Below are 14,689 nucleotides of genomic sequence, written 5' to 3' on the forward strand. Positions count from 1 at the left end.
TGTTGGCAACCCCGGCTTCTTCCGTAGACCGAACGCCGAATCCGCAAGTGGCTAAGCAGCTGCAACCAAGTATCACACAAGCAGCAGCCCGTCAACGCTTCGTTCAGCGCACACATGCTTCTTTCCAGCTGATATCACAGCGCCTCAGAGCCAACGCGCCCACTTTACCGGTCCGCGTTCCCTTCCTCTGTGCCGGCTAGCTGGCTGGCCATTTTCATCACGGGTGTCATTTAGCATCATTCGACGACGCCTCTCTCTCATTCAAGGCCAAACAAGCAACAGTGATGTCGTTCGCCGCAACCCACCCGCCATCCGCTTCGCCCGATTCGGGCTCTTCGGCGTCCCTCACCCCCACTGCGGCTCACGCATACACGAGCAACACGGGTTTCTCAGATCCATCTTCCTCTACATCTACGTCAGCAGCACCCGCATCCGGCCAGCTGTTCAGTCACGAAGAGTCCAAATTCATCACTGACTCTCTCTCTTCTGCTGAGTCGTTCGATCCTTTTACCATCGGCGCTCCCGGCTTCAAGGTTCCGTCCTTGTTGCCGCCCAACATCGCTTCTACGCACGACCACCTCGCCTCGCAAGCGCCGGCTGCATCTGCACCATCGTCAGCACCTCTAGCCTTCAGCACCTCCTCGCCTGGTCAGCAAGCCTCTGATGTGTACGGTAATGTAGCAGCAGCGCACAGGATGAACAGCTTCAACTTGTACGGCCACCGTCCGACGGGCACCACGCCGCCGGTTGGTGCAGGCAACGCATCCAGTCCGTCTTACTTTGGCCATCTGCACGACAGCTATGCGCATCCGAACCACGGTAGTCGTCATGCTTCCTTTTCGGGTCCCTCGGCAGCAGCCGCCGGCTATGGCAAGAACAAGGCGTGGCAGATGGAGCAGCTGTCGTTTCTCGAGGCTCAGGCCAGTCGCGGTCAGCCGCAACAGCAACCGCTTCTCCAGCAGCATTTCCCATATTCTACGCCTCATCTCCAGCTCATGCTGCAAAATGAACACCATCGACGATCTAGCACCTCGGTGATCGGCCGTCCGGTCCCTTATGAAAACATTTTGTTCGAGACTCCCCAGCATATATTGCCGCAACAACAACAGCAGCAGCAGCAGCAGCAGCAGCACATGGAGCAACAGCTGCAACAGCAACAGCATCGACCTCCCTTGTACCCGGGCGTCGAAGAGCACCAGGCCGGTCTCGCCATGCTGGGTGCCCAGTTCCCGAGCAGTCACAACTTTGGTACCATGCAGCAAGGAGGCGACGCATCGGCACAACCGCAGCATCTGCATCACCAAGAGGGGCCTCCGGCCGGGGGTGCAGGCGGTGGCTCGTTACCCGGCGGCTTTTCGGCACAAGCTCTGGCGATGCTGAACGGCGATGCCGGGTTGGGTGCTGCTTCCTCGATAGTAGGAGCGGATGCAAACGCTGCAGGTGGCAACTCGACTCCCAGAGGACGACGAGCATCGCGCACACCAACAGCAGGTGCAGAGGCGGGTGCAGGCAAGGCTGGTCGGGTTGCGGCGGCGGCGTGGGCTGCTGGCTCATCTGCTTCGCCTTCCGGTTCAGCTGGTGGCGTGGGTACCAAGCGGACCTCGAGCGGTGCGCCCAAGACAGCACCGACGCAAGGATCTTCGCTCAACTCCGGGCCCTCGGGTGCTGTCATCCGCGCCCTGGGCGACCTGGCCAACCTCGACCTGGATCTAGATGGAGCAATGCGCATACTGCCCTCGAACCTTCATCCGTACTTCACACCCGCACGCATGGAAAAGCGAACGCAGCCACACCTCGAGATGCTCCGCCAGCAGCACATCGACGACGGCCTCATCGACGCCAGTACCGGGCTAGAGATCAAGCCGGAACCCACGGAGGAGAGTCTCAAACGAGACGCCGAGGAGGCGGAGCGCGAGAAGAAGCAGCACACGCTGCTCACCACCGAGGAGAAGAAGGCGAACCACATTGCGTCCGAGCAGAAGCGGCGTGCGAACATTCGCAAGGGCTACGAGTTGCTGTGCGATATCGTGCCTAGTTTGAGGGAGGCGTTGGAGAGGGAGGCGACCAAGAAGCCGCGCGGCGATGATGATGAGAGTGCGTCGGAGGACGACGACGAGGCGGGAGGAAAGAGTAAGAGTCCCAAGAAGAAGAAGGCGGGAACGGGGGGAAAGAAGGGTGAGGGCGACGCCGGTGGAGGCGGGGTGGAGATCGATGGCGAGAAGATTGACGGGCGCGCGGGGCCAAGGTCGGAAGCGGTTGTGCTGATGAAGAGTCTGGACCATATGGGTGCGTTGGTCGAACAGTATAAGGGCTTGCTAGGAAGGAGGAATCGCGCGCGACTCGCGGTGGCCAACAAGTTCGGCTGGAATGGGTTAGCGAATCAGCCCGTCCCGGATATCGACCGGTTATTAGCGATCAAGGTGCAGGAGTGGTGGGCGTCGCATGTGGATGGTGAGGAGGATGACGAGGAAGGCGATGATGAGGAATTACGGTTCGGTGTGCGTGCAAGCAGTGCGGATCAGAACGGCGGTCTGGAGGACGAGGGTGAAGACGAGGATGAGGAGGCGCAGGAGAGCAAGAGTAAGAGAAAGTCGCCCGTAAAGGCGGGGAAGAAGGGCGGTGCGAGGAAAGGGAAGAAGAGTGTAGAAGCGGGAAAAGCGGACGGGGCCGATGGGATGTACGACTGACGTGCACACACGCGCACGAAACTAGGCAAGGCGAGGAAAGGAGAGGAAAGGCTATTGTACAATACTGCTACAAGACTAGTAATACATCGTGGAAACGGTTCTGAGGCCTCACTGCTCCTGTTCAGAGTCGACCTGGTTGTTCCACCGTTGCACGATTTGGTCCACAGACATGTTTTGAGTGCTGCCGTTGGAGCTGGAGCCAGATTTGGCGAACTCGACCAGGTCCTTGGGCACCATGTTGCTGCTGTACGTGGCGCCGGCTCCGCCTGAGCTCTGCATGCGTCGATCACTGAGTACGCGGAATTCTACGTCTGCTTCTGTCCAGCCTTCTACCTCCTCTTCCTCGGCAGGTTCTTTGTTCGAGGGGTCCAGCTGTAATCTCACCACCCGATCCTCCACCTCGTCCACCCTCATCTCCCCCTTGTCATCACTGTCCCACCTTTGGGACTTCTCCCGCACGTGCAGCGCATCCAACTCCTCGAACCCGAACAACAGTGGGTCGGTACGCGGTAACCAAGCGTTGACATCGACCAGCCAGACCCGACCGAGGTCTTTGGTCAGATACACGTCCAGCACGTAATCCGCCAGTCCCCACTTCTGCTCCTCTGCAAACGTTTCTTCCCAAAAGTCCCAGACAGCACATTTGATCCGGGACTGCAGATGCGGGGATTGGAGGTGCTCGTAGAACGTCACGTCGCGTTGTGTGATTGCAAGCAGTTGGCGCGAGCGAACGAAACAGCGGAACTCGTACGACTTGTTGAGCGGGAACCACTTCTTGAGCACCAGCTGCGGACGCATGCGTAGGGGCTGGTCAGGTGTTGGATTCGGGGTGGAGCTAGCAAGGTGTGCGATCTGCTCGAGATCCCTACCGACGAACTCGCTGCTCTTGAGGAGGAGGTACACGTCTTCCGGATGCAAGCACTGCAGATTGTTGCCGGGCAGCATAAAGCCTGCATCCAACGGAGCACTCCAATTGAGTTTTGGAAACACCGCCGCTCCGTCGTACTTAGCGATCACGGCGCGAATGGCTGTATCTAATGCTTCCAGCTTGACCACCTCTTCTTCCTCCTCTTCCGATTTTTCTTCCTCCGCCTCGCCACAATCCTCGTCCGAGAACTCTGACGAAGCATCATCAGAAGAGAACGAAGCGGATGGTCCACTTCCATCAGGAAGCACAAATGTATCGCTGTTCAGCCATTCGAGCAGCTGCGGTTGCACCGTCTCGATGTCTATCACTGTGGATTTGGGGGCATGTTTGCGAAAGATCGGGTACCATGTGCCGTATTGGGTCCAATAGAGCGCTTCGAGAGGTGGTGTAAGGGGTTCCGAGGAGGGCGATGCGATGTCGTCACCGGTGGTAACGCTTGGGTCCGTCATGGCTGGGTCGTTGGTGAAGGGTGGTATGGTGAGGAGGAGGAGGAATGGGGTGTGGAGGAAATCTTCTCGACTTTTTTTGGACTGGTTTTCGGAATTCGGACTACAGACGATGTACAGACCGCAAGAACAACGCCGGCAAGATGATATCTTGCTCGTTGACTACACCCACCACCTCTCACCGTTTGACCGCATCAACAGCAGACGTTCTCTCACAAGCGGCACCCACCTCATCCGGCACGATGTCGCACATCCTAGAGCCCCTCGACGCGCCCTCCTCGTACCGCGACAGTCGCTCCTCGCACAGCAAACACGAGCAGCAAGCCGCGCTCCGCCAGACCGCAACGCTCTACCTCGGCAACCTTTCGTTCTACACCACCGAGGAGCAGATCTACGAAGTATTCGGGCGCGTCGCCTCGGTCTCCTCCGGTGGCGGTATCAAGCGCATCATCATGGGTCTCGACCGCAACACCAAGACTCCGTGTGGATTCGCGTTCGTCGAGTTCTACACGCACGCCGAGGCGGTCGACTGCATGCGCTACGTTAGCGGGACCAAAGTCGACGAACGTGTGATTCGGTGCGATATCGATCCGGGCTACAAGGAGGGGCGACAGTACGGGAGAGGCAGAAGCGGCGGGCAGGTCAGGGACGAGTACAGGCAAGAGTATGATGCGGGCCGCGGCGGCTGGGGACACAACAGGCTGCGCGAGGAAGAGGAGCGCAAGAGGATCGAGGCCGAACAGGCGAGACGCACGGAGAGGGAGCAGCTGTACCAGGAGGCCACGGCGGGCATGGACGCCGGTGGTGGTGGCATGGTCCCCACGGGCGCTGAACATCTGTATAGCGAGCTGGAGGGTGATGCGAGAGGGCATGCGGGTGATCCGCAGGCGGCGGCGGGCGATGGGTGGGATGCACAGCCAAAGAGATTGGCCAAGAGGGAGAGAAGTTACGATGATGAGGAGGACCAGGAGCTCTATGGCAAGAGCGAAAAGGTAAAGTCCCTCACTTCAATGCTTCCCCGGATACATTCAGGGTGTAGTGATCTTACTGACACAACAACGCTTCTCTCTGTATTTTTTGGGCTCGGACGTGTATCAGAACCCGAGGTTCCGAGACGACGACGATCAAGACGCCGACGTGTGATCCTTCCTCGGCATCTTGCAACTTCATCTTCAGCTCGCACTACCGACTTTTTCCCGACATCCGCACCCTTTACCGCTCATCGAAGTCTCACTCTTCACGCTCTCACCAATGCGATCTGTAATAACACACATGTGGCATCATCCGAATTGCTCTGCCATTGCTCTTCTTGCGTGTAAAGCAACTGCGCAGCTACCTCCTCGACGCAACCTCGTCCAGAATCGGCTTGATCCTCGCGAGCGCTATCATAATGGCCTCCTCGGTCCTGACCGTCCTCGACCCCTGGTTCTCGGCCACGTTGATCCACGCATCGAACAGCTGGCTCGCCGAATGCCGATCCAACTGGATCCCGGCATCCTGCTCCACGGCGAGCTCCAGCCCACTGAGCCCGCCGAACACCACAAGCGCATGCTCGAACGTCTGCGGGAGAGGCTCCACGGTCTCGCCCGACGCGAGCGCGACGGGGGTCGAGTTGGCAGTGGCCAGCGCGAGGTCTGTGAGCGAGACCCCGCGTTCGGATGTACCGATGACCAGGTCGTAGGCGGCCTCCGTGGAGAAAGGGCAGCTTGTGAGGACCGACGAGAGCGAGGACGCCAGGCGGACGCTGTAGCCCCAGTACCAGCCCAGACGTTCGACCGGTTCGCGCGGGGAGACGACTTGGCCGCGATCGTAGTTGGTCATTGGCATCTTGACTGTGACCCTAGTGCCTGAGTCCACGTGCGCGGTCGGAGGCAGGTCAGCTTCGATGGGATCGCGCAACCCGACATTAACGTAGACGCTGTTCTGCCCGCGACTGCGGTTCGCCCAGTGCGGTGTATCGACCGTGACACCTTCGCGATACTCGCTCTGGTCCTCGAAGCGTAGGTGGTGCGGGCAGTCGAGCGGCGGCATCAGCCCGGCCAGCCGCAGATCGCGATGCATCGGGAACAGCGCCTTGCGCAAGTACTGCGGCGTCTCGAGGTACTGCAGCACCCTAGCCAGATACGTATGCGGATCAAACCCTGCCTTTTCCTTTTCCTCGCCCTCACCATCCACCTCCTGCTCCTGTTCACCTTCGCCTCCCTGAGTGAAGCGCCGCTTAGTCCCCCTGCTCTGCTGGTTATGCCGATGCTGGTACAAGTCGCCCTCGCCTGTCCTCACCTCGCCTTCGTCGAACACGACGATCTCGTCAACACTGAAAATCGCGCACGCACGCGCAATGTGTGCCGCCAGTCGACTCTGCAGCTCCGGTGATTGCGCGTTGAGCACGATCGAACCCGGGATGGCGACCGAGACGGTGAACTTGCGTCCTCCCGTCGTGGTGGGGCGTGTGATGAACGACGGTTTGTGCGGGTTAATTGCGGTCAAGGTTGAGGCTGAGGTGGTCTTTGACGTAGAGGCGGAGGGGGCCTTGGCAGATGTGGTTGTAGCGGCCGCGGATTTTGACAGCGGTGCTGATGTTGCTGCAGCAGTGGTAGTGGTGGTAGTGATAGTGGTTGTAGGCTGCTCTTCATCTGACGACTCGTCGGCGCCAGCAGCATCGTTTGTGTTGGACTTGCTCTTTCGCGAACGCTTTCGGATGCGCTTTCGTGCGCTGCCACCGCTTGGCGCCGACGCCACAGCAGCAGCAGAGGTGGATGCTGTCGAGTCCGCAACCATCTCTGTTTCTCTATCTAGCTCTAGGTGCGTAGGATCTAAAGAAGTGTAGAAGGAGGTTTGAGAGGGGAAAAAACGTGTGGAGAAGAAACAGAAGAAGGGGCTTCGGTGATTTTTTGCTTTTCGAGAAGATTTGCTCGAGCCGACTTCCGAGGCTCGTCACGCTTTGCCGAGCAGTTGCGTATCACACAGCTCAAGATTCAACCGTCACACGCATAGACAATGACAATGGCAAACCCGTTGACAATGTATGCCCGTCAAAGCACATTGATGTTAATCCTTACATTTGTTTACCTGCGCTTCCGAAGCTGTCTTGAGGTGAGCATGTGAAGCAGCCTACTGTACATTTGGCAAACCGACAGAGCTACCAGTTCTTCGCCTTGCCCGTGCCGATGCCGCCGCTACCACCACTAGCACCAGCTGCATCACGGTCGGTCAACGAGGTTGACCCCAATACAATACTTGTACTGGTTGCCACTCCGCCATGAACCGTCTGCTGCTGTTCGACCATGTCCAACCCCAATCCACTAGCGCCATTCAAGCCGCCACTCGCGCCCGCGTTCCCATTCACACTGCCAACTCTGCCACTGAATCCGGCCTTGTTCGCCAAGTCGTTGAGCTTGCTCGTCAACACATTCAGCTCAATGTTCTGCGCCAAGCTTGCCGCTCTGCCCTTGAGTTTCTCGCTCAGATGCTCCAACGTCGATGCGAGCTCTCCACCCTGCACTCCGACCGAGCGGTCCGAGAGCCACCATCCGGTGCTGACGCACTCCTTCGCATCGTTGACGAGCCAATCGTACCACATCTTGGTGATGGGCACTGTGGCCAGGTGCCACAGCGCATGCGCATCCAGAACACGCAGGATGGGCGGGAAATCGAGCAGCTCTAGCAACACGGATGCCGACATGAGACCGAGGATGAGCTGCAGCCGACGACGCTGTTTCGGGTGTGAACTCGGTGGACCGATGTTGGTGGAGACAGGCACGGGCGGTGTAGCTGCGCCGTTGCTAAGCGGCGCCGGCGTCGAGAGCGCCGAGAGCGACGGCTTGGCTGCGCGCATCGCCGCGCGAGAGTAGGCCGTGCGATCGACCAGCGGGTTGGACGGGAACGTCGTCGGTCGAAGCGAGTACGCCAACCACAGCAGAGTGTGGATCAAGCCGACCACGACGTTGGCCGCCATGTTGTAGGCGTAGTCGAAGCGCCCAATACTGAGGTAGAGCACATGCAGTCCCAATGCACCCATGCACACTCTCCTTAAGAGCGCGAATCTATCGCTCCCCGGAGCAATCCTGAACAGCCGAGTAGCGCTGAAAAAGAAGGCCGACATGATGACCGAACCTGCGCTGAAATAGTCCAGTTTCTCGGTCCAGTTCTTGTCCCTGGTGTGAAAGACGGCGGACCACAACCAGGCATTCATGCTAATAAGCGTATGGACGATGTAGACCAGCTTCAACGGAAACGCATCCGGCAGCTGTTTGCGCATCATGAACAGCGCATTCCAGTGCACCTTCAAGTTAAGCAGACTAAACAGCACCGACAAGGGCTCCTGTGCGCCCAAGAAGCGGATGAACACCCACTTGCCGTGGAACTGCACCATCTGCTTCTGCACGGGACGCAGCGCGGACATTTGGGTCTCGACGATGCCGCGGATACGCTCTGCTTTGGCCGAGGCAGAGATGGGTTGGGATTTTGCGAGTTGCTCGACCTCGAGACGTGCATCATGCTGGATCTTGTGGACGCGTTCTACGGCGTCGTTGGTAACGCGGTGGGTGCAGTGGTACTTGCAGTCGTCTTCGCATGTCCAGCGTGTGAGGCGGAGGATGAAGGGCAGCCGATGCGCGAGCATGGTGCCGTCGTCGACGTTGTCTCGGCACACGTCGGCTGTGCACGAGTTGACGCAGAGACGGTATTCGGGCGAACGGTCGCCTTCGGATGCTGAAGCGGTGGGTGCCAGGAAGAGCGCCGCGAGTAGGACCAAGAGCAGTACAGTCAGTGTTGAGAAGCGTGAGGATTTACCTCTCAAGCGCTGGGAAGCGTAACTACTAAGTCTGCGCTGTTTGTTGGAGGTGGTGGCTGTCGAATACGCGTCGTCGTGCATGGGTGACGATGTGACAGCGGCGACACTGCCACGTCGCGTCGAAGACATTGGTGCTGAAGGCATGGTTGGTCGTGACAGACCTGCCTCCGCTCGCATGCCCGTTGCAGCTCTTCTGAGCAGTTGTGCAGAATTGCAGATGGTGTGTGAGGAATAAAGAGCGCAGATGCTCACGCAGAGCAAGCTTGAAATGCGCAGTCGTTGATCGGTGCTGCCGTCGTCGGCGGCGTTGGCTTATCTCTATGTTCCGGAACCTCGTCCGATTGGTGTCGGTCGATCCGAACGAGTCGTCGAAGGTGACGTCTCGAAAAGCAAGATTGGTGGAGTGTGTCTGTTGATCGTACGAGCAAAGTAAGAGTGAAAGCGAAGGTCTCACTCACACGCAATCTTGAAAAAGGCCTCGGTTTGTCCCGAATTTTCCTAATTTAGAGAGAGAAGCTTCGGGATGGATTCTGATCGCACGCACGCACGCTCTTGGTCTCTCTATGCGTCTGTGCGGTCCCTTTCTCGCGTTAGATCTCCGCGTTTTGGGGTTCCACGACCAAAATAGCAGCCGCGAGGAGCCAGCCAAGGCGAACAAAGCATACATACACGCAAGGGAGGTTCTACACACCTCAGTTAGGGGTCCGTGCAGTGCCAACCATCAAATGACCTCTTCTATATGATATGAACCTTCTTCATCGCTACCATCCTCTCTATCTTCTAGATCGTATGATTTGACGGGGCCGGAGACGCATGACCAACTTCGGACCGCAATCTTGACTTGGCCCCCGCTGAATACCCAAGCTTCCTCAACCACGCTCGTCTTGTTTCCTGGCTTATCCGCCTCCTCCACGAAGACCGAGACTCACCGCAGGATGTCGACCACCAACTCGATGGCGGCGGCAGGCTCGACCTCCACACACCCTTCCATCGCATCCAGCGCCCCGTCAACATCCAAAAACCAGCTCTACTCGCTCGCCTCGCGCGTACCGCTCATCAAATCTCCCTCTGTCTCCCTACCCAAACCCATCAAACTCCCGCCGGATCTGCACCCTTTGCCCGCTGATATCTCTGCCTACTTTGTCTATCCTTTCAGCCTCGAATCGTACGTCCTGGATCCGAACACGCCCAGCTCGGCCACCGTGGACCAGCTGCTGGCCAAGCACCAGCAGTATCTCGAGGCTAGGCAGAGGCAGAAGGAGGACCAGCAGCGAGAGATGCTGAGAAGGGTAGCGCCGGGATGGCATGGTGACGTATTGCTACCAACGACGAGCAATAGCGGCGCGGCGATGAGGGAGGCGCAACCGATGGATGCGTCAGCGGCGGCGGTGGTGGCAGGGCCAAAGGATCCGCAGCAAGCAGAACCGCTTCCGCAAGAAAGAACGCCCTTGGACGATCTGGCTGATCACCTGGCTCAACTCGACGCTCTGAATGCTTCTGGTGCGCCACCTAGCTCGCATCAGTATCATTAGTGCCACAGTGGGTTCTCCCAGAAGTCCGACTCCGCTGGTGACCCTAATTAGAAACACTCTTCCGCATTGCATTGTAGTCAAGCTATTGTCAAGCTAGCACCAATATACCCCAGCTTTCTTCGTCCACTCCGTTTTACCCATATCACCCACATTAACACGCACCCGACATTGAGCGGCAAGCTTGTCTCCGGCCTTTGACAGGAACAGTTTGACTCCGAAGCTTAGCAGCTACGAAGTATCGCCCTGTGAACATTGATCGGAGAGTAGCATAAAAGGTGCAAAAAAGAAACGACGCCTACAGGATTTGAACCTATGCTCCCAGAGGGAATGGCATATTTTGTTGAGCAGGATTTGCTCTAGAATGATGAATGATTCTAGTGCCACGCGATAACCACTCCGCCAAAGCGCCTTAGATGACTGCAGAGCAGACTGGAACATTCATATACTTTTGCTGCAACATTCAAATAGCTCCCAAAGCTGGTCCGGTGATCTTGTTCACGACACGGCTCTGTACTGTCTGTATGGAGACGTCAATCATGCTACAAGAGTCCACGTATCTATTGCGATCGTCAAAACAGAGTCGATGTATGTGCTCTCACCCTACAGCACCCCTAATTGGGACCGCTCTGCTTCTCGAGCAGCTGCAGGAGCAAATCCTCCATCCTCTTTCCTCTCGCTTCCATCTCCTGCACTCTGCGGGCTACATCCCTAAGCTCCGCCTCTAGACTGTCCTTGTTAAACAGCGTATCCACCTCGCCGCCACTGGACCCTTCACCGATAGCAGCCAGCGTCGATGCGCCGCCAGCTGCACTGGACTCTTGATTCGAATCGGCATGCTTCAGGTGTTTGCGCGGCGCGGCGCGGGATGGGCTCGAATCCTGCGACCGGGGATCACTCAGATCGACCAGCCGCGAAGCCGAGTGTGAGCGAGTAGGGCTCTGCGACCGCTCGAAGCGGCGCGTGGACGAAGAACGTTTGGGGACGTTGCCCTCGATCTCGTCCGGGTCGAAAGCGCGGTTGAACAGTTTGGCGAGCGGAGAGCTGAGCGAGCCCAGTCCTCGCGGTTCCGGTCCACGGCGGAGCAGCTGCCTGGAGCGGTTGAGGGGTGCATCGCGAGTGCGGCGGGAGCTGACACTGTTGGCGAGCGACGACTGTGTAAATGTTCGAGGCATCGCATCTTGCTGTGACGAAGCATCCGCCGCCGCCGAAGGATGTGTCTGCTGCGACTGCTTCGATGCAATCGCAGAGCCCCGATCGTGTTCCGACTCTCGCGCCTTCCCTGCAGGCTCCCCCGACAAGCTGTGCTCCAGCTGCCCTGCAGCGTTCTCCTCCCAACTGCCTGCCTCTTGTCCATTGTGAGTCCGCCTCTTCGCACCAACACCCCTTCCATCCTCCCCCTCCACCTCGACCTCTGCATCCGCCTCGTCACCCGAAGCATCCTCCTCCACTTGCCACTCGTCCTTGTCTTGTGGCGCCTGATAGTCGAAAGCCGCCTCAATTACGTCCGAACTTGATCCATCCAACCCCGAAGTAAAGAACGGAACCCGATTCAACAAGCTCTTCCCCTTCTCCGCCGTCAAGCTGATCCCATGCCCAAACACATTGAGCTCGCAAAAGTGAATCACGAGCAAAACATGGAAGCTCGTCAGCCGTATCAAGAAGACGTTGATTTTGTGCAGCCAGCGTGGCGAGACAACAAAGCTGAGTGGCATGACGACGGCCACAGCCAGCAGATTGAGCGGGGGCTGGTACGAAAAGATGGCATCCGTCGTGATGCCGGACATGGTCTTGCAAGCGAATTGAAACATGGCCTCCTCGTTGGCGTTCATAGCCACCACCTGGAACGTGTTGCTCAGCAGCGAGATGAGCACCGTCAACAGTAACGTGTTGCTCATAATCGTGTAAATGATCATGAGCGGCGGACCAAACGTCAACGAAAAGCTTTTGGCTTCATCAAATCCAAGATACGAGCTGCCAAACCACACCTTGAGCATGAGCCAGAGCACCGCCTTGAACGTCCAGCGCTCCTCGGACGCCAGTGAGTAGAAAGTGTACGCGAAGCCCGAAAAGCAGATCATGGCCAGCACGGTGAAGAACGCAAAGTCGGACAACATGGCTTTGAGGCTGAGCAGCACCACGTTGTCCTGCACGAGCGAGCTCGCCACTCGAGGACACAGCAAAACGGCACCAAGCGCCAAACAATCGAAGCTGAGATCGCTTCGGTCCGGCATTCCATGCTGCAGAGCCGAGATGCGCAGGCCAAACCAGCAAAACGAGATGATGCAGAAGAGCGCATCGATGAGGTTGTAGATGGTGCCAAGGTAGTGCGATAGACCATGCTCCTGCAGCTGTGCCAGCTCATCGACGGCAAAGCCAAACAGCCAGATTGAGAAGAGCGTCTCCTGCACCGTCCACGTCGGACTTCCCTTCTGAGCCAGAGCAGCGACGTAGAGGATGAGGATGATGACAAACGTGATGAACTCGAGCTTGCTGCGGATCGAAGGCACGCGAAGGCGCAAATGGTTGAGCAAGGGAGCTTTGGTGGGGTCGTAGATGCTGAGTGGGCGTTTCTTGTAGCTGTCGTTGAGAATGGCGTGTGACGCCTGGAGCGGCGCCAAGACGACTTTGCCATGCCAGATGCCGTCGATGCAGCGCTGGCAGAGCGGCGTCGAGATGAATCGTTTCGCCGACGACGCAATAGCGAGGTCGAGCGTGCTGGAGCATTGCTTGGCAGCCAGACCGTGCTTGGTGATGTCTGCCAGGTCAATATGGGATGTAGACAGATCCAGCTCCTGGAGCTCGGCGTAAGTTGCGCCAGCCAAAGGATGGAAGCTGGCGGTAAGCGACGTGACAAGCTCCAGGCCGTCATTGGAAAAGGTGCGAAGCAGTTTCATGGCGAGCAGCTCACAGAGCGCTGCGCGGGTATTGTTGACCGACTGAAAGGCAAGATCGCGACCAGCCTCGCGTTGAAAAAAGATGCGGTTGAGCATTAGGCAGTAGAGGATGGCGATGGAGCGGTAGTTGCTGTACTTGATGGCGAGCGGGCGGACGAGCGAAAAGTTGAGGTCGACCGAGGTGAGCTCCTCCCAGCTGAGATGCGTGTCAATGGTCTTGCGCAGATCCGAACGAATCTGATGGATCAGATGGAACACATCTTGACGCTCGACCACTTTGATGAGGTTTACACCATCCTCGCCCTCGGATTCGAGGAGGCGATCAAGCTCCTCCGCATATGCTTCGGTGGGTCGGCGGATATGGCTTCCGGTGCGGCTGTGGATAGGGGGAGGCACAAGCGCTTGATTTCTTGAGTTAGGGAAAGTCCCGCTGCTGGCTGCATGAGCAGCATCATGGCCTGTTGAGGGTTCTACGCCGAATTGCTGCTCCGTCGAGCTGCTAGAGAAGGAAGAGTCGCGAGGCGAACGTGCATCTAGGGCGAGCGACGGTGGAATGTGATCCTCGGGACCAGGCTGGTCTGGCAGATTGCGGAGAGAAACATGGCGTTTATGTTGCTTTCCGTTACTGCGGAGGGAGTTGGCAGATGCCCTCTGCGAGACTGCTTTCGACATGGTGAAGCGGCCCTCGTCTTGAAACGAATGGGTTGCTGAAGAGCAAAGTCACTCGTTCGTCGTCCTGCTGTGTCGATGTGAGCCCTGTGTGACACGATCACAAAGCGTTAGGGCTGCTCGGCTGCATCCTCGATAGCTGGCTTTGTGGTTTGTTGTCTTCTCAAACAGGATGATGGTAGATGGTGGTTGGGAAAGGCAAGGGAGAGCATTGCGCCGGGCAGTGTTTTTCGGCATTGTGCAGCATGCATGTCAGCTGTACCTGTTGTGCCTGTTGTGCCTGATTGTGCATCTTTGTGTTGGTGTGTTGTTTGTTTCTTTTTCTCGTTTCTTTTTCTCAGGCTCAGCAAGCGCTTGTTTTACTTTTCTCACATTCCCCTCCACTCTGAGTCGGAGGGCGCGTCTCTGTGCCTGTCTGTGCTTTTTTGGGCTTTCAACTTCGAAACCACATCGACCGACTTCCGAGTCGTGGCCAAAACGACAGCGACGCGCTTTGGCACAGACAGCACAAACCGCACAAGACTCCTTTTGCCATTATCGACAGGTCGCCGTCCGTGTCGACACTCTGTACCCTATCTTGCCTCGCTGATCCATAGCAAAGAAGCGCAGAGATCGCCTCGCTCGCAAATAACAAGGGACCATGCTCTGTCGTTAGAACAACTAGACCTCGATCCTCCACCTTCCATCAACCTCTGACAACTTGTTCTGTTTCGCCCGCGCCCCTAGGTTGCACCTCCTCAT

At 57.6% G+C, this 14,689-nt stretch overlaps 7 protein-coding genes across 7 annotated transcripts; 3 read left to right on the forward strand and 4 right to left on the reverse strand.

The window, feature by feature from the left end:
• Window positions 1-284: 284 nt before the first annotated feature.
• Window positions 285-2,687, forward strand: EX895_000310 (uncharacterized protein; the record flags this gene model as incomplete). The annotated part of the gene is made up of 1 exon (XM_029880911.1): window positions 285-2,687. The coding sequence occupies one exon, from the start codon at window positions 285-287 to the stop codon at window positions 2,685-2,687; it is 2,403 nt and encodes an 800-aa protein (XP_029742297.1).
• A 286-nt stretch (window positions 2,688-2,973) lies between these two features.
• On the reverse strand, window positions 2,974-4,064 carry EX895_000311 (uncharacterized protein; the record flags this gene model as incomplete). The annotated part of the gene is made up of 2 exons (XM_029880912.1): window positions 2,974-2,976; window positions 3,072-4,064. The coding sequence occupies 2 exons, from the start codon at window positions 4,062-4,064 to the stop codon at window positions 2,974-2,976; spliced, it is 996 nt and encodes a 331-aa protein (XP_029742298.1).
• A 239-nt stretch (window positions 4,065-4,303) lies between these two features.
• On the forward strand, window positions 4,304-5,204 carry EX895_000312 (uncharacterized protein; the record flags this gene model as incomplete). The annotated part of the gene is made up of 2 exons (XM_029880913.1): window positions 4,304-5,053; window positions 5,160-5,204. 2 exons carry the CDS (start codon window positions 4,304-4,306, stop codon window positions 5,202-5,204), a joined length of 795 nt encoding a protein of 264 aa, XP_029742299.1.
• Window positions 5,205-5,393: 189 nt separating this feature from the next.
• On the reverse strand, window positions 5,394-6,839 carry EX895_000313 (uncharacterized protein; the record flags this gene model as incomplete). The annotated part of the gene is made up of 1 exon (XM_029880914.1): window positions 5,394-6,839. One exon carries the CDS (start codon window positions 6,837-6,839, stop codon window positions 5,394-5,396), a length of 1,446 nt encoding a protein of 481 aa, XP_029742300.1.
• Window positions 6,840-7,200: 361 nt separating this feature from the next.
• Window positions 7,201-8,997, reverse strand: EX895_000314 (uncharacterized protein; the record flags this gene model as incomplete). Its single annotated transcript, XM_029880915.1, has 1 exon — window positions 7,201-8,997. The coding sequence occupies one exon, from the start codon at window positions 8,995-8,997 to the stop codon at window positions 7,201-7,203; it is 1,797 nt and encodes a 598-aa protein (XP_029742301.1).
• Window positions 8,998-9,788: 791 nt separating this feature from the next.
• On the forward strand, window positions 9,789-10,385 carry EX895_000315 (uncharacterized protein; the record flags this gene model as incomplete). Its single annotated transcript, XM_029880916.1, has 1 exon — window positions 9,789-10,385. One exon carries the CDS (start codon window positions 9,789-9,791, stop codon window positions 10,383-10,385), a length of 597 nt encoding a protein of 198 aa, XP_029742302.1.
• A 611-nt stretch (window positions 10,386-10,996) lies between these two features.
• Window positions 10,997-13,951, reverse strand: EX895_000316 (uncharacterized protein; the record flags this gene model as incomplete). Its single annotated transcript, XM_029880917.1, has 1 exon — window positions 10,997-13,951. One exon carries the CDS (start codon window positions 13,949-13,951, stop codon window positions 10,997-10,999), a length of 2,955 nt encoding a protein of 984 aa, XP_029742303.1.
• Between the last annotated feature and the right edge of the window lie 738 nt (window positions 13,952-14,689).

This window comes from Sporisorium graminicola, chromosome SGRAM_1 (genome assembly GCF_005498985.1).
Source record: "Sporisorium graminicola strain CBS 10092 chromosome SGRAM_1, whole genome shotgun sequence".
NCBI lineage: Eukaryota > Fungi > Basidiomycota > Ustilaginomycetes > Ustilaginales > Ustilaginaceae > Sporisorium > Sporisorium graminicola.